Below are 22,783 nucleotides of genomic sequence, written 5' to 3' on the forward strand. Positions count from 1 at the left end.
TTAAGTCTATGTTATGTAGGACATTAAAAAAGCTGGTTGAAAATTTGGATGCGGTAGCAATGGGGAGCAGTAGGTTCTTGATAGAGAAAATGTTTTAGTTTTTTTTTAATACTTTTAAAGTATTTTTTAGGAAAATTATTCTGGTAATGATTTACAAGATGAATTGAAAGAGAGGTTAAAAGCAGGGAGGCTAGCTTGGAGACTGTTAATGATAATCTATGTAGGAGTACCCTGGTTGGATAGTATGGGAATAAAAGATTATAGAGGAAAACGGCAAGACTTTGGACTGGATTCATTTTTTCTCTTATGTACAAAGATGACCATCTTAAGGCTGGAGAAAGGGAAGCCAGTTTGGGGAAAAACAAATTCAGTTTTGAACATGTTTGGTGTGAGGTAATGGGTGGGCTGGTACATTTAAGGTGAGAAATCATAGGAAATGGGAACTGGAGCCCAGCATCTGAGGTGTATGTAGACTTGGCAGTCTTCAGCATAGTAGTAACAGTAAAAGCCATAAAGAGTAGATGAATTTATGAAAAGAGTATATGTAGAACAGATGTTCTTCACCTGGTGTCTGAATTTGGTTTTTAAACTATTTTGCTAACTCTATTCTGTTAATAATTGGTTTTCCTATGTATTTTTTCATGCCTTTGAAAATCTCAATTTGAGAAGGGATATTGTACCAGACTGTCCAAGGAGTCCATGACACCAGTGTTAAGGATATGTGGTATAAGAGGAAGAAAAAGTTTTGGGGGACTGGGAACATAATGAGTATGATGAGAGAGAGCTGATAAAGGAGTTGTCTTACTTGAAGCTTGAACATTATACCCTGTTGTTTCTCAGGCACTCCTTAATTCTTTTGTTCCCCCCAAATGTTTTATTTTTGCCCATCTCTGGGAGTAAATACAACTTAAAAGCAAAAGACTTTTAATCAAACAGCATGGCAAATAAAGGAGCAAAGATCAGCTCATGAATATAGGAGGTGTGGTCCCTCAAAGGTGACTATATCACTAATGGGGTAGGTCGATTGAACACAGAAAAAACAAATGGTATGGTCATGAAATATATGTAGACTTGTTCTTTGTCATTTTTTTTCCTTTACCTTTTGTCTTAGAATCAATACTGTGCATTGGTTCCAAGACAGAAAAACAGTAAGGGCTATAGACAATTCAGGTTAAGTGACTTGGACAGGGTTACACAAGTAGGAAGTGTCTGAGACCAGATTTGAACCCAGGACCTTCAGTCTCCAGGCCTGGTGCTCTATCCATTTTGCTGCTTAATTGCCCCTTCATCCTTAGTTTTCAAATAGAACCAATGACATCATGTAATAGATGATATCGTGGCTCCAAGCATAAATTGGATGTAAGTGAAGTAGAGTTGTGAAGTCATCAGCCTCGATCTCTTCCAGAGAGTCATCAAAATCCAGTGGTAGGGCATGAGTCAAACTGACGATTGATGGCCTGGGATTCAATGGTTACCTGGCATCATCAGTGTCTAACCAAACTTAAAGCACTCCCCAGCGCCTGCTTCAGACTTCTTTTTTTATTTAATATTTTTTTCCCATTACATGTAAAAAAAATTTTTTTTAATATTAATTGTTTTAAAAATATTGGGCTCTAAATTCCCTTTGCCCCTCCTTCCTTCCTGATGTCGGGCAGTTCAATAAGACACTCCTTATTCTAAGTAACTTCATTGTATTGCATTTTAAAATGAAACTGTTGATGAAATGAGCTAATTCATATTACAGACCTATACATTTTAAGCTTAAGAAATTTCAGTCTGCAATACATATGTTAGAATGTAACATCCATTGGTAACAGAGTGATAATACAGGCCAATACTGGATGCTCTAATGTATTTATTTATTTATTGGTGGAAGTGAAAACACTCTGGTATTGAGAGATCTTCAACCATTAAGGAATGTTTAGGCATCCTAGGTTTGGGGGAGATGTTTGAAAGAGAGCTCTGATTTGTGAGAGGAGATAGAACATACAACTTCTTGTAGGCATTACTCTGCTTTTTTCTTCCAGTACCTTGCAATGCCATAGGCCCACATCATATCTTTTGGATTCATTTGCCTGGGGAAAACTTACTTTTATGGAAGAACAAATGTGACTTATGGGGATCAGTGAGGAAACAGGATTTGTTTTGTAGGAAGATGTTGCAGCTTGCTTTTCTGGCAAGCTATATCTGTCAAGAATACATATTCTGATGGGGGCAGCTGGGTAGCTCAGTGGAGTGAGAGTCAGGCCTAGAGACAGGAGGTCCTAGTTCAAACCCGGCCTCAGCCACTTCCCAGCTGTGTGACCCTGGGCAAGTCACTTGACCCCCATTGCCCACCCTTACCAACCTTCCACCTATGAGACAATACACCGAAGTATAGGGGTTAAAAAAAAAAAAAGAAAAATAATACATATTCTGAGTTAGGGATACCTCTTTAGACAATGAAAGGCTTTAACTAGATCTCTAATGTTACTTCTAGCATTCTAGCACTGGTGGATCATAAATAGGATATCAAGCTTTTCTTCACCTAGACACCTCTACTTTCTGTGACTGGTTCCAATCCCTCCTTTTTATCTTCAAGCAATGTGGTGGAAAGAATATACATATGAGAATCAGGAGACTGGGATTTAAGCCATCTAATCTTAGCCTTAGTTTCTCCTTGTAGCTGGGAGGTGAGTGTTTGCATTTCTGCCTCCCCAGGCTTTGTTGAGAAAGAGGGCTTTGTTAAATTGGGATTTGTTATTGCTTCATTGGAGGTCTTCAGGCAGAGGTTGCCTAGAGTACATGTGGAGGATGCTGAAGAGATGATTACTCTTCAAATAATGGACTTGATGGACTGAAGTTTTCTTCTGAAATGTCCAAGACAAAAAGGATAGCCAGGGAAGCCAAGAAAATAGAAGTAGGGGATATGCCTTTTTTAAAACAGTGGGTCATATGTTCAAGAAGTTAGAAGGATAAGGAAAGGAGAGGCTTAATTTAGCTTGTAGTCAGTCACTGGTAAACTTAGATCTTGTGAAAAACTAAATTGTCAATAAATATAAAGCATATTCTGTGTGTTGGGTACTGTATTAAGTACTAAGGATACCAAAAGGCAGAAGACAATCCCTGCCCTCAAGGAGCTCACAGTATAATAATGGAAACAACATGCAAATAACAATGTAAGCATAATAAAGGCAGAATAAATCAGAAATAAGACAGAAGGCACTAGAATTGAGTTTAGAAAAGTCTTTAGTTGGAACTTAAAGGAAGCCAATAGGCAGAAGGGAAAGTATTCCAGGCTTGGAGGACAGCCTTAGAAAATGCTCAGAATTGAGAAATGGAGTATTTTTTTTTTGTGGAATACTCTGGAGGTTAATGTCACCAGGTTGAAGAGTACATGGAAGTAAGATCTCACAAGCCTAGAAAAGGTAGAAAGTGGAGGAAGTTTTTGAAGGGCTTTAAATGCCTTGTGACATTTTATTTTGTATATGATCTTGGAAGCCATAAGAAGCTACTACTGGAGTTTATTGAATTAGGGTAGTAATATGGTCAGTTGAACTTTAAGAAAACGGCTTTGTTACTACAGAAAGTGTTGCTATGAGTATTTTATGTATAAAGGATCTTTCTACTTTAATTTCTTTGGGAACATATAACCAACAGTGGAATCTCTTGTGTCAAAGGGTGTGGACAAAAAAAATTTGGCAACTGAATGAAGTGTAGATAGAAGTAAAGAGAGATTTGAGCCAGGCAAACACTCACCAATAGGCTATTGCAATAGTTTGCCAAATTGCAACAAGGTAAGGGAATTAATGGATAGGACATAGTGAGCAGGAATAGAAGTACATTCCTGTAGTTTATTAGTGAAAAGCAGACAAGCTGGTACCTAAAAAGAGAAATAGGTTTAACACAAAGGTTGGTACCTTTTTTTGAAGATAAAGGGAAGACCTGTTCCATCAGATATGCCTGGATATTTGATAAGGTACACAGGTTGTATATAAGTGGCTTGTTTGCATCTACTTCTGAGTGGTAGAACTGAAATTGAAGACCCTGTTTTCTCCTACTGCATTCACGCTTTATGCTATTGTGTGCTGCCTCCTTGTGTACACTAGGCTTCAATGCACCCTGCTCATGTCTTAATTCATTGGAGGGAAGAGCCTATGTCAAATAGCTAAGAACTTTAAAAAATGGATTTCTACTTTTACTAGAATTTTGCTCAACAACTTAATTGCCCTTCATCAATTCAAGTTAATTTGGCCAACTGAGCTGCATTCTCAGGTACCAAAAGAAGTAGGTATAATTGCTAAGCCACTCTTAGCGGTCCCTAAAATATGGAGAATGAAAAGTGTATGATACAATTAGAGAAGGACAAATATCAGATTTTTTTTTTTAAGGAAGGGAATGGAATCTAGAAAATTTCAGCAGCCATTGACTTGAACTTAATTTCCTGGGAAATTTCTAGAACTTGTTTTGTTTTTCACTTTTATATTGCCTTTATATCCATATACATCCCTCCCTTCTTTATGGAACCATTCCTTGCAAGAAGAAAAAAATAAGTTAGTTCAACAAAGCCAACATATCAACCCAGGCTCACATTATATGCAATGTCACACACTTAAAATCCTCCCGCCTCTGCAGAAAAGGGGAGGGCAAATTTTTCTCAGCTTGTTTCTGAAACCAAACTTGATCATTATAGTTACACATAGAATTCTTTTTTTTATTCTTTCTATTTGCATTATAATTGTGTAGTTTTCCTAATTCTGCTTACTTTATTCTGTATCAGGCTTTCCATGTTTCATTCATATTCTTTGTTTCTTGCAGCATAGTAATATTCATTACATTCATGTATCACAGTTTACCCATTTCCCAATCAGAAACTTAAAGCTGAAAAGGACCTTAGGGGTCCAACTCTCTCATTTCAGTTGAGGAAACCAAGGCAGAGAAGGATAAATAATTTGCCTATAAGTGATTGAAGCAGTATTTCAAACTTGCTCTTCCTGACTCCCAAGTCCAAAACTCTATTCACTGTATCATGCCCTGAATCTCTGGACATCTTTCTACTCTATCTAGGGCTTTGTTACTACAGAAAGTGTTGCTATGTGTAACTTATGTATTTGGGACCTTTCTGCTTTAATTTCTTTGGGGATATTCCAACAGTGGAATCTCTTGTGTCAAAGGGTGTGGACTCCTGGTTATTTGCTGAGCATAATTCCAAATTGCTTTTTCTTTAGAACTACTTTTAAAGGGATGGTTAGTGAATATCTAGAAAAGGAAGCAGTGATCAAAAACTTAGCATGGCTTTGTTGAGAACAGATCATGCTAGAGTAACCTTATGCCCTTTTTTTTGGATAGAATTTCTAAACAGATCAAGGATGTTGTGACTGTTTGACCTTAACAAAACATTTGATAGTTTCTCAGGTTGGCTTCTTAGAATATTTTTTAGGAAAATTATTCTGGTAATGATTTACAAGATGAATTGAAAGAGAGGTTAAAAGCAGGGAGGCTAGCTTGGAGACTGTTAAGGATAATCTATGTAGGAGTACCCTGGTTGGATAGTATGGGAATAAAAGATTATAGAGGAAAACGGCAAGACTTTGGACTGGATTCATTTTTCTTTTATGTACAAAGATGACCATCTTAAGGCTGGAGAAAGGGAAGCCAGTTTGGGGGAAAAACAAATTCAGTTTTGAACATGTTTGGTGTGAAGTAATGGGTGGGCTGGTACATTTAAGGTGAGAAATCATAGGAAGTGGGAACTGGAGCCCAGCATCTGAGATATATGTAGACTTGGCAGTCTTCAGCATAGTAGTAACAGTAAAAGCCATAAAGAGTAGATGAATTTATGAAAAGAGTATATGTAGAACAGATGTTCTTCACCTGGTGTCTGAATTTGGTTTTTAAACTATTTTGCTAACTCTATTCTGTTAATAATTGATTTTCCTATGTATTTTTTCATGCCTTTGAAAATCTCAATTTGAGAAGGGATATTGTACCAGACTGTCCAAGGAGTCCATGACACCAGTGTTAAGGATATGTGGTATAAGAGGAAGAAAAAGTTTTGGGGGACTGGGAACATAATGAGTATGATGAGAGAGAGCTGATAAAGGAGTTGTCTTACTTGAAACTTGAACATTATACCCTGTTGTTTCTCAAAAGTCATCATTATTAGTTCAATGTAAACTTAAAAGAAGTAGCAAATAGATCTCCAGGACTTTTACCCTGTGCTGTTTAACATTTTTGTTAACAACTTGGATAAAGGCATAGATGATATGCTTATCAAATTTGCAAGTGACACAAAAGGGAAACTAATAGGTTGGTTGACAGTCTAGATCCCTAAACATCTTAACTGACTATACCATTGAACCCAAACTATCAGATCAAATTTAATAGTAATAACTTTTAAGTTTTTACATTTACTGAAGAACAAAACCAAACAAACAAGCTTTACAAATGTAAAATAGGAGAGCAGTATGGCTAGATAGCATTTTTCTCTGAAAAAGACTGGAGAGGTAGTGTGGGTTTTTTTGATGGAAAACATTATATGATACCTGCCTCCAGAATAGCTAATGTGATCTTAGAGACTTAAAGAGAGGCACACAGTTTTCAGAAATAAGATTGTAATCTTCTTGCTCCTGTCAGTCCATAAGCAAAACATTATATTCCCTTCCAGAGCCTGTACCTTGAGAGGATATTGTTAACCCGAAGAGTACTCGGGGGTAGGCAGTCAAAATTAGGAAGGACCTCAAGATCATGCCATATGAGGATCAATTGAAGGAGCTGAGGAACTTACAGAAGAGAACATCAGTGGAGAACCTAGCTATCTTCAAAAATTTGAAGAGCTGTCATGGGTGAAATAGCAGAGTGGATTTGAGGAGAGCTGTATGCCAGCTTGTGAGGGAAAGTTTCTGTTGGCTAAACAGTAAGATCCCATTCCAGTTTTGGAATTCTGTGAATGTACATGTTGAATAAAACTAGATCACTAACAGCAACAATTACAGCAAAAAATACTTCTTACATATAGGTAAAAAAAAAAAAAATCCAGGGAAACAAGGACAATATGGATTGCTAAAAAAGTTTATAGACACAATTCTGTCATTTCTTTCACTTTGTGGGCTTATTCTTATGCTCTTTCTTGCGTGTTTGTTTTGGGGACTTAAACAATATTTTAAAGAGAGATTATCCATGTTTTGATTCTCAGGTAGTGTTCGAAGGCTTTTTTAGTCCATGCAGCCTTGTTGATCAATTTTTGAAAGTTCTTCTTGATTGACTTTGGATTTGGGAAATCTAAATCTAGCATGCTTTTCCCAATTACCTTAACCATGTGCTTTTAGGATGAACCTCTAACTCTGAAAATGCTTATTTACTTCCAGCATATTTGCAGATCAGCAACCCTAGCAGGATGGGGAGAGTTGTATGGGCGCACTGGGTACAACTATATCTTCTCAGGTGAGTGCTCAACAAAAATCTCTCTGAATGAGAAGAATGATGTAGGTTCTAAAAATTCCCATTTAGCTTACCTCTCCTTCTCCATGATAGTAGGGAGGGAGAGAACCAGGCATCCACACCAAGAATGAAGTCATTAGACAATGTAGCAGAGATCATAAGAATTGTCTTGAACTTAAGAAGCAATTGACCTGGAAAGTGCTAGAGCAAAAATGTTTTCTTAATATGGAGCCACAATTTCTGTGTAGCCTCTGCCACTGCTAGTGGCAGAACATCCATGTCTTTCAGTAGTAGAACCCTGACTAATACAGAATATTCTTTCTCTGACAGGGGGTTCAGATGATGCTTGGGCAGATTCAGAGGACATTGCAGAAGATGACTGTACACTTCGGTCAGTATTGAGTTAAAGTTGGGAAGTTGAGGGAGGGATTAATTTACTTTCTGCTATTTTGCAAGACTGAGTGCCCATATGCAAGGTATTGAGTGAGACATGAAGGGAAGTGGTACAGGGACTACACTAGATTGAGGGATGGTTCCTACAGGTAAGGCCCTTGTAGTTTAGTAGGACTAGAATTTAAGTTAGACTATGGCAAATAAAAAGTATAAACATGTTTTGGAGTTCAGAATCAGAAGACCCTTTCCAAATAAGAATGCAAAATTCAAGTGAAATGTTTTCTTCATTTCCTCCCTATAACTGCTCACCTTCAATAAGTGACAGTTCTTAAAAGTTGGATTTACTGTTTCTCACCCGCAAATTCTCTTACCCTTGAACATGGGCTTTTATAGTCCTTTTGATTAGGGAAAATTATACCTCGTAAAATAGTATAGAAAGCTCTTTCATTTTATTTCCTTATTCTACTTAGGGATATGAGGGAAGGGAAAGAGAAGGGAGGAGAAGAAACTGACTAGTTGATTTTCTAAATGTGAAATAAAACTTAGCTTTTTCTAGGCAGAATTTTAATGGCTATTTGAAAGGCTATCACATGGCATAGTCCTTTAAGGGAAGGGAGTTGGGGATGGCATGAGGGTGAAAGCAGTCCTCATCTAGAAAGGACAGTATAGCTATTCTAGTAAAATAAGGTATTATGTGAGCATGCTAACCACTTGAGCTATCCTCTGGAATAGATGAAGAAATTGTAACTGCCTTTGTTGCTTCTTATATTCTGTGACTGTAGGCAAGTCACTCCTCTGGGCCTCATTTTCTTCATCTGCAAAATGAAGAAATGGAGCCCAAATGAACTAAGATCATGGGCTCTTGGAGCTGAAAGAAAATATAGTCTAGTCTAACTCATTTTATGAAAGGGGGAAGTTGGGGTGAAGGAGGAATTCTTTAGGTCTAGGAAGTAGTGGTTTGGGGATTAGAACCTGTCTTCTGCCTTATGGTTCAGTGTTTCGAGTATTTCATATTGTCTTTCTCAGAGCCTTTCTAATAATAAGTGCATTTTTCTAGTTCTTAAGTCCCCAGTTGGATTCACATGCACCTTCTGGCCTACCCATGAGCCAACAAGCCTTGTTTGTTCTTGAGTGGTAGACATCTCAGATCATCAGGTCTAAGCCTGATCCAGATGTTATTTACCACACTTTCTTCCTGAACAATATTTGAATGGGAGAGGGAAAAAATAGGAACAATAGATATTGTGAAAAGAAAATTTAGTAATAATGGCTGTTTCATTTTTCCAGTCTTGCCTAACTTTGTGGTGAATCAAAAGGACGATAGGGAGCACAAACTGCTTTGAGGTTTTAGACAGCCTAAGGAACAGACAAATGTTATCTTTGTCTACAGAAGTATTAGGCAAGATGAATGGACCTGCTATTTTCACAAACAGTTGATAAGGTAGCTCTTAGTCTGTCTCCTGTTAAACATTTCATTTGGGTTTTTAAGTTATATAGATTGAAAACTGACTTAAGGGCCCTAAACAAAAGTGGAAGATAATCTTCTCATATAAATGAAAGTCTCATCCCCCAGCTTGGCTCATGTCAGCTCACTAAGACTATTTTGACTTGTCACAAATAGCTTGCTTCCTATTTCCATGTTCCACAATTGCCATTCTTTGAAATGCATCTTTTTTCAAAAGTCATCCTTCATTTTAGCACTCCCTAGAATTGATTGGTTACTTGGCCTTCAGTCTTTGGATAAGTAGAAACTGCCTGTCTTTCTATGTGAAACTTGTCATCTTGGTGTTCTTTGTTTCAGAAGTGCTGACAATCAACTTTTTGATAAGGTTAGAGGACATGACATCAAATTGCTTCGATATTTATCAGTCAGATACATCTGTGACCTGATGGTAGAGAACAAGAAGGTTAAGTTTGGCCTAAAGTGAGTATGGTGTATAAGCCCACGCTTAAAACAGATGTGTGAAGAATGACTACATGATATTATAGGACTTAGGGCAACTTGAGACCATCACCTATCCCCTCAATCTTAAAACTATAAATTCATCTCAGATAAATTATAATTTTCTATCTTTTATAAAATTTAAAAAGAAATTATGGTTTTATTCAAAAGTGATGCATACCAAAGGCCAATGTGCCAAATAGCAACAAGTAACTTGGTAATCTGGTACAGCCTTACAGTCAGCCTTTTCTTCTATTATGTTATTTTTTTTTAATAACCCATACCTATTTAGAATTAATATTGAGTATCAATCTTAAGGTAGAAGACTGTTAATGGCTAGGCAGTTGGGGTTAAGTGACTTGCCATGGATCATACAGTTAGTGTATGAGGTCAGATTTGAATCCAGGGCCTCCCATGTCTAGGCCTGGCTTTCTATCCACCAAACCAACTTGATGTCCCTGTAATCTTTATTAAACAGATTACTGGATCCTATTTTTCCCCTTTTCATATTTCATGTTTATCTTTGCTTTGATTGTTTGTCTATAATGTCATGGGTTGGGGAAGAGGGCAGGTCTGATATCACACATGTGACTCCATATATGTGGGAACTGCTCTGAGCTCTAAGATTCAAATAGAGCTGTATTCCCAGTTCCTCTTATACTCTCACTCATTGCTATGGTATTAAAAAGGAATCACTTTTGTCTCTTTTGGTCTGTGAAGATAAGAGGGAACAAGTCAGAAATTGAATCTGATTCACATTGTCTTCCTGTCTTAGTGTCACTTCCTCTGAGAAAGTGGACAAGGCCCAGCGATATGCCGACTTTACACTTCTCTCCATCCCATATCCAGGTATAGTTCCTTTGAGACCACATGAATGATGGATTTGGGGAGGCTAATGACTAGGCATTTTGATATTGGGTGGGAATGAAACTAGAAGACTCCTATTTCTGAGAGGTAGCTGACCTGTTGTGGATGTGATAGTGTTGGCCATTTTTAGTTAGAGATGACTTATTAGTAAACACTTCAGTGTATCTGGATTCTTGGGGGGGGAGGGGGGTGTGGAACTACAGAATGGGGTGGCTAATAAATAAATGATATACTGAAGCTTTTGATTATGTATGTCTTGCTACACTGAGAATGATGGAAAGAAGGAACCAGAAAGGGAATAGAATAAATTCAGCCATTTATCTTCTCTTGGCCATAACCACCTTTGAAGGAGATATATTATGATATCCTCCTGTAATTTGGGCTGTCCAAGGAGACTGATATGCACAAGAGCACCTCTGGCACAGTCAGAGGCACAGGATAGCATGAAAACGAAATCCAAATAGTATGGTAAAGAGAGTAAGATCACAGACATTATTGAGGCTGTGATCACTTGGACTTTTAGTTCTGGAAAGAACAAGTAAATAGTAAATCAATCCTCCGTAACAATTTATACTTTACATAGTAAAATAACATCTTCCTCACAACACTGTAGACAAATGATGCTGTTGGGTGCCTAGGTTATAACTCCAGAATTGAGGGACTAATACTATAATGTTCCATGTTATAACACTGCTTTTTAAATAAATGTTTGATGGAGGAGATGAGGGTATAGTGGGGAGGGTTCATCAGTACGTGGCTGAATCTCTCAACTGATTATACCCTTATTGTATCTTATTACAGATTCCTATATGCACACGTTTTCTGTCTTCCTGGACAGTGTTTGTAGTTGAGCTGAACTAGACTCTATATCATAGAATTTTAATACCTCTCATTTTATGAAAGCTAAAACCCAGGGAAGTTAAATAACATGCCCAAGGTTACACATATAAGTGGCAGTCCTGGTTCTTCTCCAATTACAAATCTAGTGAGCAAATCATCTGCCACACTACACTGCTTAATGAAGCATGACCCCTTGTGAGGGGGATGTGTTTAGCAATCAGGACTGGCTTGAATTACAATGATGAACCTATTGTGGAAGAAATTGGTTAGAAAGATCCTAAGCCAAAATGGTGGAGAAAAAATAATACAACCCCTTCTGTGCTAGAATTCTCATACACTACCTCAGAGATGACCAATCCTCACTGTTTTACCCTGGCTGTCTACAGCAGAATACATAATCTATATGTACTTAAATGGAAATCTCGGGGAAATTTCAAGAAAAGATTACTTTCTTGATTGAGAGAAGTAGTTCTTGAGCTTTTCCCTTCTCATCTGTCTCTGGTCAGGCCCAGATTCCTCTTGCCAGAAGGATGAGGTAGAGATAGGTTCAGAATGCTGATCAATCCCAATAGGTGTGCCCTTTCCAAAGATGGAAGCTGATCCACATAGGTAGCTCCAAAACATCGGCTGAATGCCTGAATTTGTATTCCTAACTTTGGAAAGGGAGTGGGGTAGCTACCACTGGTCACAGAGGTCCAAGATAGGGAACTGCTTTCTGGGGTCAATATTAAAACTACAACATCAGTTTGGAGCTGTCAAATTTAGGGTTTAGTCTAAATCCCCCTTAAAATAAGTATCAGCACTCCCACTTATTTAGGGGGATGTGGAAGTAGAATCATCAGGAAGTTGACATCTAGTTTTGTTTTTCCTTTGAGCAGCTGTGATTTCATGCCTCTTACCTGGATTACTTGTCTTTTTACTTCTTGGTAACTTTGAAGGATTTTGTGGTGATAAGCATTATGCATTGCCCTCAGTCCTAAATGTAATTTCTTTTGATCTCTTCAAGAGCTATTTTAGAAGTGAGGCCTGATCTGTGTTGAGCCTAGGTCCTCTTTTTTGTGATGATATGAGCTTCTAGGTTTTGGAAAAACAATATATTTCACAAGAGCTCCTAAGGTAATTGACATCTTCTCTACATTTGGGCTTTGTGTCTCATTCTGATTTCCCAGTGAGGTCCCCAAGAATAGCCTGAAGTGTAGCTGAAGATTACTTTCTGACATCTCAACCAAAAGCAATCAGAAGCAAGGCACCAGGGATTAAAGTGGGGAAGTTGGTGTGTAACCAGAACTGAACAGTAAATGATTTCCATCTGTGTCCTGTTGAAGGTGTTTCCCGGGTCCATCTTCTCCAGGTTCCCTTCTCAGGAGGGACCTTTGATATTCCCCATAGGAGTCCCGAATATGTACTTATTCAGAGTTCAGGGCATGACAGCATCATTGCCTTCTGAGGACTTTGGTATAGCGGAAGGAGGAGGGTGCTAGATTAGGGATCAGAGAGCTGAGTTAAAATCCAGCTATATGATATTGAATGAGTCACTTCTATGAACCTCTTAGGTTCTTCATCTGTAAAAGGGAAATGATACCTTTTACTAAGCAGTTAAGTGGCTCATTGGAGAGAGCTGTAAACCTGGAGTTGAGGACACCCAAGTTCAAACCTAGGTTCATACACTTTCTTGCTGTGTGACCCTGGACAAATCACTTAACCTCTGTTTGCCTTAATCATTGGAGAAGAAAATGGCAAGTATCTTTGCCAAGAAAACCCCATAGACAGTATGGTCCATGGAGTCAGAAGAGTTGGACACAACTAGACAACAATCACTACCAAAGAACCAAAGGAGATAATGTATGTATTTTCTGACTCTGAGACACTATTTAATATAATCTACTATTACTAGGATTATTTGAGGATTGGGGCATCTAAGTGACTCTGGGAAGAATGCTAGACCTGGAGAAGGGAGATCCTGGATTCAAATTTGGCCTTAAGCCCTTCCTAACTGTGATTCTGGGCAAGTCACTTAACTACAGTTGCCTGGAGTTTTTCTGGATCTTCCTTGTTTTGCTTGGGACTGACACTTAGTATTGACTCTAAGACAAGAGGTAAGGTGTTTTTTTGTTTTGTTTTGTTTTTAAGGTATTTGAGGCTCTGAAAGCAAATGATAAATATCTAGTTCACAGCATTTTCTCTAGCACTGGATGCTAGTGACGTTTCCCTGAGAGTAGGTCCAGCAAACATCCAAGCACCCCTTTCATATTAACCACAGTAAGGACCTGTGGTTGTAGTAGAACCAGTGGTTTCTAATTTCACTCCAATAGTCTAGTGTGTAATCCTTGGGCATAACAACCAGCTGTGCAGAATACCAGCAGTCTGAGGTCTACTCTGACACTTGAAAATTTTAAACTCTTACCTTCTATCTTAGAATCAATACTAAGTATCAGTTCCTAGGCAGTGGGGTTTAGTGTCTTGTCAAGAGTCACATAGCTAGGAAGTGTCTGAGGTTAGATTTGAACCCAGGTCCTCCTGATTCCAGACCTGGTTCTCTCTGCTCATTAAGCCACTAGCTGCCCCAACTAGCCATTTTGTGAAGTGTTCAGTAGCAGTCCTTTGGTACCTTCCTTTCCTTTGCTAGAATTTACCTGTTGGGATTGGTATCCTGCACAGACTAAAGGAAAGGTAGTCATTGTTCTTGAAGTTAAGGTTCTGGCAATAGAAGTACTGACCCTCTTGACTGGTGGTTGTAAACTAAATTAGAGTTGGGAGACATGAGGTTGGAGGCTGAGGTTAGTTTTACTTGGATCCTCCAGGGCTAAGAATCTTGGCTTGTAATTCAAATGAATCCTAGAAGAATGTAGGTCCCCAAAGGGCATCCTTCTGATTCTCTCTTCCTCTTTCAGGCTGTGAGTTTTTCAAGGAGTACAAGGATCGAGATTATACAGCTGAAGGGCTTGTTTTTAACTGGAAACAGGTACAGGAAATAATTTGTAACTAATTTGGGATTTGTGTGGAGGAGGGTTTAGTGGAGTCCAAGAACAGCCAAAGGAATTCATTTAGAAAGAAAATCATGCCCTTCTCTCTTCCCCCCTCCCTCCATCTCCTTTTCTCACTGTGCTCTTTCTTTTCTATTTCTTTCTTGAATCAATTCTATCTTCTGTTTTCTACTTTCTCATCCTTGATCCCCCACCTCTCATCCTGTTAAAGAATACTTTATTCTAAGACCCTTGCCCTTTCTCAAGCTAATGGGTGCATTTCAATAACAGAAATAGAAAGGGAATTATCCTCAACAATTAGCTTGACATTTAGGAATAGGATTTGGTTTCTTCCCCATTCAGTGAGAAACAGGTTTTGGAGGTTACTTTGTAAGATGGTTGGAGGCTTAGTTCGAGCTGATTTTTGCCTATAGCAAGTCACATTGACAGCCTGAAAATAGTCCCTTAATGACTAACCAACTCTACTTTTTTAAGCTGTCATTGGATGTCAGGTATCTATGCTCTGGAATACTGGGTTAAGAGAATATTAAGGTCTGTTCTCATACCAGCTGAAGATGGTTCCTGTAAACAACCACTCCGTGCCTGTGCTTCTCACCAAGTGTCTCTCTGTTCTCAGGATTATGTTGATGCACCATTAAGTATCCCTGTTACTCTGACTCGCTCTTTGAACATTGACTGGAGTGAGTACCAGGTAAGGGAAGGATTTGCAGGGTACAGGAAACAGATTGTAGTAACTCATGAACATTTCTGTTATCTGAATGAACAAAGTCGGTTCCTCTTTTTAAACCTCAGGGGAGGAAAGAGGAGAGGCAGATGTGGTACAAAATGGATATGTGCCTAACATGTTCTTAGTCTTGATATGTCTATCATTTATGACCTGAGCATTGGATGAATGACTAGAGCTGGCCTTCCTAAGCCTCTGCTCAAGGCTTATCCTTGGTGGCATGATGCTTCTAGGCTAAAACAAAACTCTTGCTGGTCTAAAGCACTTCCACAGTTTTAATTCAGGCTAATTCCATGTTCTTCCATGACACAGGCTATGGGTCAACCGGTTGGGAAGAGTAGCTGCTCCCTCAACTCCACATCCCATTATCTATACATCATCCCTGGAATAGACTCCTTTCTGTCTTTCACATTTTACTAATCCCAGACTTGTTCACCATTAACTAATGTTGAATAATGCTGTGTCTTAATACACCTTGTGTGAAGTGGAAATTTAAGGAGACCTTGAAAATATCAAAGTACATCTTCTTTAACTGTTATTCAAAGAACGGGAAAACCATCAATTCAAGTGGAGTGTATTTATTAAGAGAGAAATGTAGGGCACTGCCTCAAGTCATTGACATAAGGAAAAAGCCCCCAAAAATTTACATAGAGAGGACTTCTTCCTCCTGCCTTCTCTCTGCTATATTCTTATGAGGCAGGAAGGAGTATTTAGTGATAATAGTGTGCTTCATTTAGAGCTTATCTTCTACCTTTTGGAAAAGGACAAAGGCAAGTATGCCTCTAGCATTACTGGCCATCGGCTTTGTTTTCTTCTAGGTTTGAAGGATAGGAGTAGTTTCCATGAGGAAAAGTAGGGATTGGTAGGACTACCGGAAGGGTTGAAGCCCAAAGTTTGGGACTGTCTGTGAACAAAGCCCTAGAGTCGAGAATGACCTTTCCAAATCTTTCTGGGTCCCACCCCAAATTCTCTTCTCCAGGTCTGGTAGTTTATGTACCAAGGAAGGCTTATATATAATTCTAAAAAAAAAAATTAATGTCTTAACAGTATATTCAAATTGTCCCATATGCCTCTTGTTTGTACTCAGTTGTTTGCATGTTTGTATGCCCCTGTTAGACGTGCACACCTTGTGAGCAGAGTCTGTTTTAGACTTTTCTTTGTAGCCCCAGCACTTAGCACAGTATCTGGAACATAGGCACTTACATGTGTGTTTTGCATTGATAAGTGGGTAGGGAAGGCCATCTTAAATCATGTCTCAAATTCTAATAGAGACTTGAAAACAAATCTAATGGCTCCAGAATCCTAGTCAAGTCATTCATCCTCAGTTTTCTGACTGTCATCTAAGGGTAAAAACTTCTCACAAAGTTTTTGCTAGGATTAAATGAGAACATTTTTTTCTCAGCCATAATATTCTATAATAAATGTTATCAGTGTGACCTTGGGAAAGTCACTTAATGTCTCCAGGTTTCTGCTTCTTCCTCTGTAAGATAAGGGTTAGATTGGATGATCTTCAGCTTTCTTATGACCCCAGAACAGTTAACCTTGTGCTTACAGAAGTCTGCCTGATCTGCAGTACTGACTCACCCACACCATATGGGCTCACTTTTCTTCCAAGGGTCCCTGGGCAGAAGAACTAATTCTAGCTACAAGTAGATTCTCTTTCCTCTAGATATTTTTCCCTCTAGTTGATAGATTATTCCCTATTGTAATCAGCACTTCACCACTTTCATGAATGTCAGCAGAAGGGGGAGGTAATTTTTCCTTAAAATTGCATCCTTTTGTCCTTTTCTGGCTATCAGATTGAATAGTGGCATCAACCAGTTGCTTTATTCTCCAACTGCCTAGTGACCTTGAGCAGCCCAACTGCAGAGAAGCAGTAGTCTCCTTCTGTGGGAGCAGTAGCTTTTTTCCCTGCAGAGGTATTGTGTGAAGATGCTTCTAGAGCTATTCATTCCCTGCCTTCTCCCCCAGTCTCCTCTGGTTTTTCCGTAGCATAGGTATCCAGATCGTCTAGTAAGAAAATGTATTCTGGCTAGATTGTCCTTTTGGTGACTTTGTCAGACCTCTTCTTCCTGCCCCAGCAGTTGTACTCTTGTCAGAAATATCCAGTTTTAAGTCACCTTGTTATACATTACTCTGGGAATAATATAATAGTATTTAGATATCACATGTGTGCTACATAAGCACAGCAAAGCTTTGCAAATATTCTCTCAATCAATCTACCACTAAATCTGTGATCCATGAAAGTGCCCCCATCCATAAGGTGCTCTTTCCCACCATGGCCCTTTGTTGGTTTTGACTCCTAGCCTATCTCCTACACACTTCATTGGCATGCTGAGCTCTGTCACTACAAAAAGCATTGTTTTCCTCCTACCCTGTAATTGTACATTGGCTTCACATGTTCTCTGTGATGTTAGAAGCCTCAGGTTCTCAGTCTTTTTCAGCCCTGGGCTTTAGCTTCTCTTGGATCTCCCATCTTTCTTGACCTACCTTTCAGCATTGATGATTTATACCTTCTTCCCCTCCCCAATTCTCTGCATAATTGCAGCTCAGAAGATAGCTGTTCACAGGGATGTGTCTGACATGTTGAGTTGGAGCAGTTGTGAGACCCCTGTGTGTTACTGCGGGTAATGACTTTATTAGCTCAGAGCTGCAGTGTCTGTCTCTGGAGCTGCCAAAAGTGGGTCAGACCTCTCTGGGGGCCAGAGAGGGTCAGGCAGATAAGCCTGCTTTAAATTCCTGGGAAAGCCATTCCAATTACAGGTGGTGAATTCATTCTTGCTCCCCTTGGGAGGCTCTCCTTCCTGGTATTCACCTCCTTATCCATGCAGCTGCAGAGCTCTGATAAGTAGTTGTTAGCCCATACTTCTGGTGGGGAGAAGAGACCAGTAAAACTAGGTCAGAACCCATGAGGAATTGAGGTTTTTAGGCAGACCAGTGTCTTTGAGATTTAGGGTAGGGGGACTAGACCAGAGGAAGCTCCCTTACAATGGTTCTTCTCAGTTCCACGTCTGCTGAAAGAACTTGGGGGTTGTCTATGCCCTTGCTTCTCATCCTTCCCCCAATTCATTATTTCTCTGGTTAAAAGGGGTCAGACAGATAAGGGGATATCACATGTAGTCTGTTCCTCCTGTCTGAGCAGCTCCAGGAAAGGATATAGGGCTTTGGGAGAATTAGGGTTATTGATTATTCCTCCTTTTTTTTTTAAAGGTAAGAACATGTTGGATTGTTAACCATAATTTATGATAATAAGTGCAATGAGTAGATATGATCTTGAATGAGATCATTTTATACATTGTACATTTTGTACGGAATGTAAGAATCTCCTTTCTCAAACCCCTCAAACTTTTTTCTGCCACATTTTGTTGTCTCTTTTATTCCCCTTTAGAGCTGGGACCTGGTGCAACAAACACAGAACTACCTGAAACTGCTGCTTTATATAATCAACAGTGAGGGTAAGAGCCAGTCTCCAGGGTGCCACCCTTTTGGTCCATCGTGCCCCTTCTTTTTCTCATGCATACAACCTACTCATCCAGTTGTCCTGGGCAAAGCATACATATAGCCTGTCTTCTGAGGCCATTGAATGCTTCCCCAAGGTGTTCTGTAAACAAGCTAGTAGTTGTAGGAATTCCCCACTGGGTTATTTAGTACCTTTGAAAATTGTGGTCAGAACATGGAGTTTCTTTTTAACTCATAATAGTATCAATATGCCAGGGGAACTGGTAGTGCCTAGGAAGAAAGTATTAGCATTGTAATGAGTTAAATTTTCTTCCCATCCCTAACCAGCATCCTCTCACCATTTGGTTAGTAAAGATAATTTGGGGATTTCTGGAGAGGGACACATAAAGAGTGTAAAACAAAAATCTTTGACATGTCTGGTTTCTAAATTATTTTTATATCAGCCATTTCCATATATTAACTTGAGGTCCCCTTCCCTGCCCCCCCCCCAAGTGAGTCACAAAACTAAAGCAACATATATCAACTGTGTCTAATAGATGTGATATTCCATACCCATAGTCTGTTTTCCCAACAAAAGAAGGCTGTTGCATTTCCTCATATCTCTCCTGGGATTAAGATTCCTGCCTGTTTGTAATTAGCTCCATAGATGGTTAAAATTGGTTTGAATTGAGTCTTTGTCATATTAGCATTGCTGAAGGAATTGTCATGAAATCTTTAAGACCTCTTTAAGGGGTTCTGGGGATGACTGACATTTCTTACCCACTGGTCAAGATGACTACAGATTCCATTTTAATTACTGCCTGTTCTTTGATTCTCTTCTGGGCCTAATACCCCTCGCCTCTTGATCAGATGACAGCGGGTTGTTGGTGCACTGTATCTCAGGCTGGGATCGGACACCTCTCTTCATCTCCCTCCTACGCCTTTCCTTGTGGGCAGTAAGTATAGGCTAGGAAGCCTCATAAAGTAAAAAGTGCCTTGGGAGAATTTAAATGATTGATTTCCTCTATGCCCCTATGCCTTTTTTCCCCCCCTCAGAGAAGGTAGATATTTGGTGGGATAGGAACTCCCTATTTAAGCCTCTATGAAAGAACTTGTTCCTTTTTCTCCTGGGGATATTGATTTCTATTCGCTTAAACTCTAGACCTCTGAATTGGTTCATTGGGTCCTTGTGATTTCTGTTCTAGTGAAAGTGGGTGACCTTCATCTGCTATCCAGATCATAGCTGCATATACCCTCATGGGAAGGCTATTTTCTGATATCTACACTCTATTCCCAGGATGGGCTGATCCATGCAACCCTGAAGCCTGCTGAGATCCTCTATCTGACTGTGGCCTATGACTGGTTTCTCTTTGGGTAGGTCCCACATGAGCATATGGGAGGATATGGGACCTGCCTGTGTATTTAGAGGTCATGGTTCTCTGACTCTGGGCATGGAAGAAGCATCTGTCCCTTTGGAACAGAGTGCTGAGACATTCACAGCCCTTGACCATAGGACACTACCTAGGATGACTCATGTTCCCACTTGGCTTATTAATTTGGGCTCTTTTGTAAGTGGCCTCAATTTCCCTTTCTTTCTTCAGACACATGTTGGTAGATCGACTCAGCAAAGGAGAGGAGGTGAGTGTTACTTTTTTGTATATCCACCAAATGAGGCAACTTTAGCCATATCTTAAGTGACTTCTTGGCAGGGAGTAATAGAATCCGCTGATTTCCTTCAACCCCCTGTCCTCCCCTTTTAATAGAGAGGTTTCTGGCTTGCTTACAGAACTGGGATTTGGTATTAGGGGTTACCATCCCTGAACCTTTCCCACTGTTCCTTTTAATTTCTACAGGGATCTTTATCTTGCTCTGTGGTCGTAATATGAGCATGTCTCCTCTTGAACCCAGTTATTTCTCAATTCTTGCTGCTTCTTACTCCTACCTCATACTTGGTCTCTTAGAATCTTTCCCTCCTTTCCCTTCCAATTCATTTGTCTTTTATTCCTGTTTCCTAACTTTTTAACATCAGATAAAGATTCTATTCATGTTCCTTGGACACAAACCGAAGTGGTAGGATTAAGGTTTCTCAACAAGGTCATATAGCCTCATCTGCAATGCCTAGCCTGTGCTCTGATTACTCCCAAGTAATGTGGGCTGCGTTTCCTCTTCCTCTTGAAATGTTAAATCAACCTCATCCTCCCCTGATGACCCGTTTCTTTTTGGTCCTCTGAATGTGTCACGTTTTCTAGACCATTCTATTTGTTCTTCCTTTGATCATTCTTCTTTCTTTGATTTTTGTGTGGTCTTTCTAATTCTCTTCTTAAGCCCTCTTTTGAGGCTTTCTGATCTCATTCTGCCTTTCATGTGACCTTTTCAACTATTTCTATACTTACATTTCCTTACCTTCTGTCTTTTAAGGGGCCTTACCCTTCTTAGTTCACAGGCCTCTGACACTGGCTAAAGTCTGGGACTTCGTTAAAGTTATTGGGTAGTTTGGTTTTGTTTTAAATGGTCTGCTCTGGTTTCCTTCCATCTTCATTATGCTTAAGAATATAGTCATTCCAAGTTATATCAGTTCTCACTTTGCCCAGAGCTTAGAATGAATTGTGCTTCCCTGCTTTTATACATACAGTTTGCCTTTTAGACCAGATAATTTCTCCCAACTTCTGAATCCTCCACCTCAAACAGTTTCTCAGGGAAGGGCCTCATCTGCTAGGCTTTAAACTTTTCCAGCATAATTTAACTCTTAAGAAAAGCCTGGAAAGTTAAGAGGCTGAGCAGAGAGTAGGAAAAATTATTCCAATCAAATGGTAGGAGGAAAGAACATGGAACTTCTTCATATCAACAATTCATTTTAATAATTATTTCCTACATGACTCCTAGCAGTAGACCATTTTTCAGCAGCCACAAAAGTTTAGATACAGTCCCTACCCTTGTGGCACTTTGGGTTTAGTAAGGGAATAGAATGCATAAGAGGAGACAAGGTTGAGTTATTTGCTGGGCTTGGAGTTAGGAAGAGCTGAATTTCAGTTATCACATCTAGCTGTGTGACCACATGACCTGTGAACCTAAATTTCCTCATTTGTGAAATCTCAAGATTGTAATGAGGCTCATATTAGAAAGTGTTTAAAGGACTTGGCAAAACTTCAGGTACTATTTAAAAGTCAGTTACTATCTAGGTATTACATAGGAAACTAATACCAAATAATGAGATTGGGATGTTTCTGTATCTCCTAACCTCAAAACCAGACTCACTATTCATGTTGACAGTTTATCAAACTAACTCAACTTTTTTATATGACTCTGGCTCTAGGCATTCATTCTTCTTAGACACTGTGACCTACATATATCCTGTATCTGTCTCTGCAACAGGGTCTCTGCTTTAGGGATTTGGAGGGCCCTGGTGGAACCATGCTGTGACTCCAGATCTGATTCTCCTTCCCCAGTGTTCTGAGGGGGCTAAAAACAAGCAATGGGTTAGCCTGATTGTTTCCTCCTTCCCACTTTTGCTATACAAACCCCTCTGTTCTCCTGCTCCTTGTCAGCAGTCCTCCTGCTGTGTTCATTAATCCCCCCCATTATCTCCTTCCCCAGCTGTTCCTCTCTGTTAGGCTTCTTTCCTGAGATTAAAAAAAAAATGCTTCTAATCCTTCCCTTCTCAACAGCACAGGAATCATGTGGCCCTTTTTAGTGGCAAGGAATGTGAAACCTGGGGAATTGTCAGGTAGAGTTTGAGAAACCCTAACCCAATCTCTTGATCTATGGGGAAAGGAAAATAAGCTGCCTTTGTCCCTCCTCCTGCCCTTCTTTCTGAATGTGCTGCGGATTCCATAGATAATAAATGTCTAGACTGACTTGTCACTTTGTGTCAGACCCAGAGGACTGTCCTTGAGTCCAACTAGTTTTAGAAGTGAGGGGGAGGGGTTGTGGAAGAATAAAGGGGAGCCCCCACTCTCTCCATAGTGTGATGTTCTCACTCCATGGCCTGGTTTTGTGTTCTTCAGATTTTCTTCTTCTGCTTCAGTTTTTTGAAGCACATCACCTCTGAGGAGTTCTCAGCTCTGAAGTCCCAGAGGTAAGGAAGCCTGCTAAACTCTCTTCTCACCTCCAGGGTCTGGGCACTTGCACCACTGTGGGCAAGGGAAGGACCCCAGTGGCCTGGCCCAATTCTTCTTT

The 22,783-nt window shown here is 39.6% G+C and overlaps 1 protein-coding gene across 3 annotated transcripts in view; it reads left to right on the forward strand.

Annotated features, from left to right (window-relative positions):
- MTMR14 (myotubularin related protein 14) overlaps positions 1-22,783 on the forward strand; it is a 44,753-nt gene that overhangs the window by 5,770 nt on the left and 16,200 nt on the right. For all 3 annotated transcript variants that reach the window (XM_044663937.1, XM_044664023.1, XM_044664114.1), the window contains exons 4-14: positions 7,347-7,422; positions 7,750-7,810; positions 9,614-9,736; positions 10,530-10,603; positions 14,353-14,423; positions 15,062-15,136; positions 18,558-18,624; positions 19,478-19,563; positions 19,905-19,981; positions 20,209-20,245; positions 22,612-22,682. In XM_044663937.1, coding sequence (XP_044519872.1) covers positions 7,347-7,422; positions 7,750-7,810; positions 9,614-9,736; positions 10,530-10,603; positions 14,353-14,423; positions 15,062-15,136; positions 18,558-18,624; positions 19,478-19,563; positions 19,905-19,981; positions 20,209-20,245; positions 22,612-22,682 — 818 coding nt within the window. The remainder of the gene's footprint in view (positions 1-7,346; positions 7,423-7,749; positions 7,811-9,613; positions 9,737-10,529; positions 10,604-14,352; positions 14,424-15,061; positions 15,137-18,557; positions 18,625-19,477; positions 19,564-19,904; positions 19,982-20,208; positions 20,246-22,611; positions 22,683-22,783) is intronic.

The sequence above is a fragment of the Gracilinanus agilis genome, chromosome 1 (assembly GCF_016433145.1).
Source record: "Gracilinanus agilis isolate LMUSP501 chromosome 1, AgileGrace, whole genome shotgun sequence".
Classification (NCBI taxonomy): Eukaryota; Metazoa; Chordata; class Mammalia; order Didelphimorphia; family Didelphidae; genus Gracilinanus; species Gracilinanus agilis.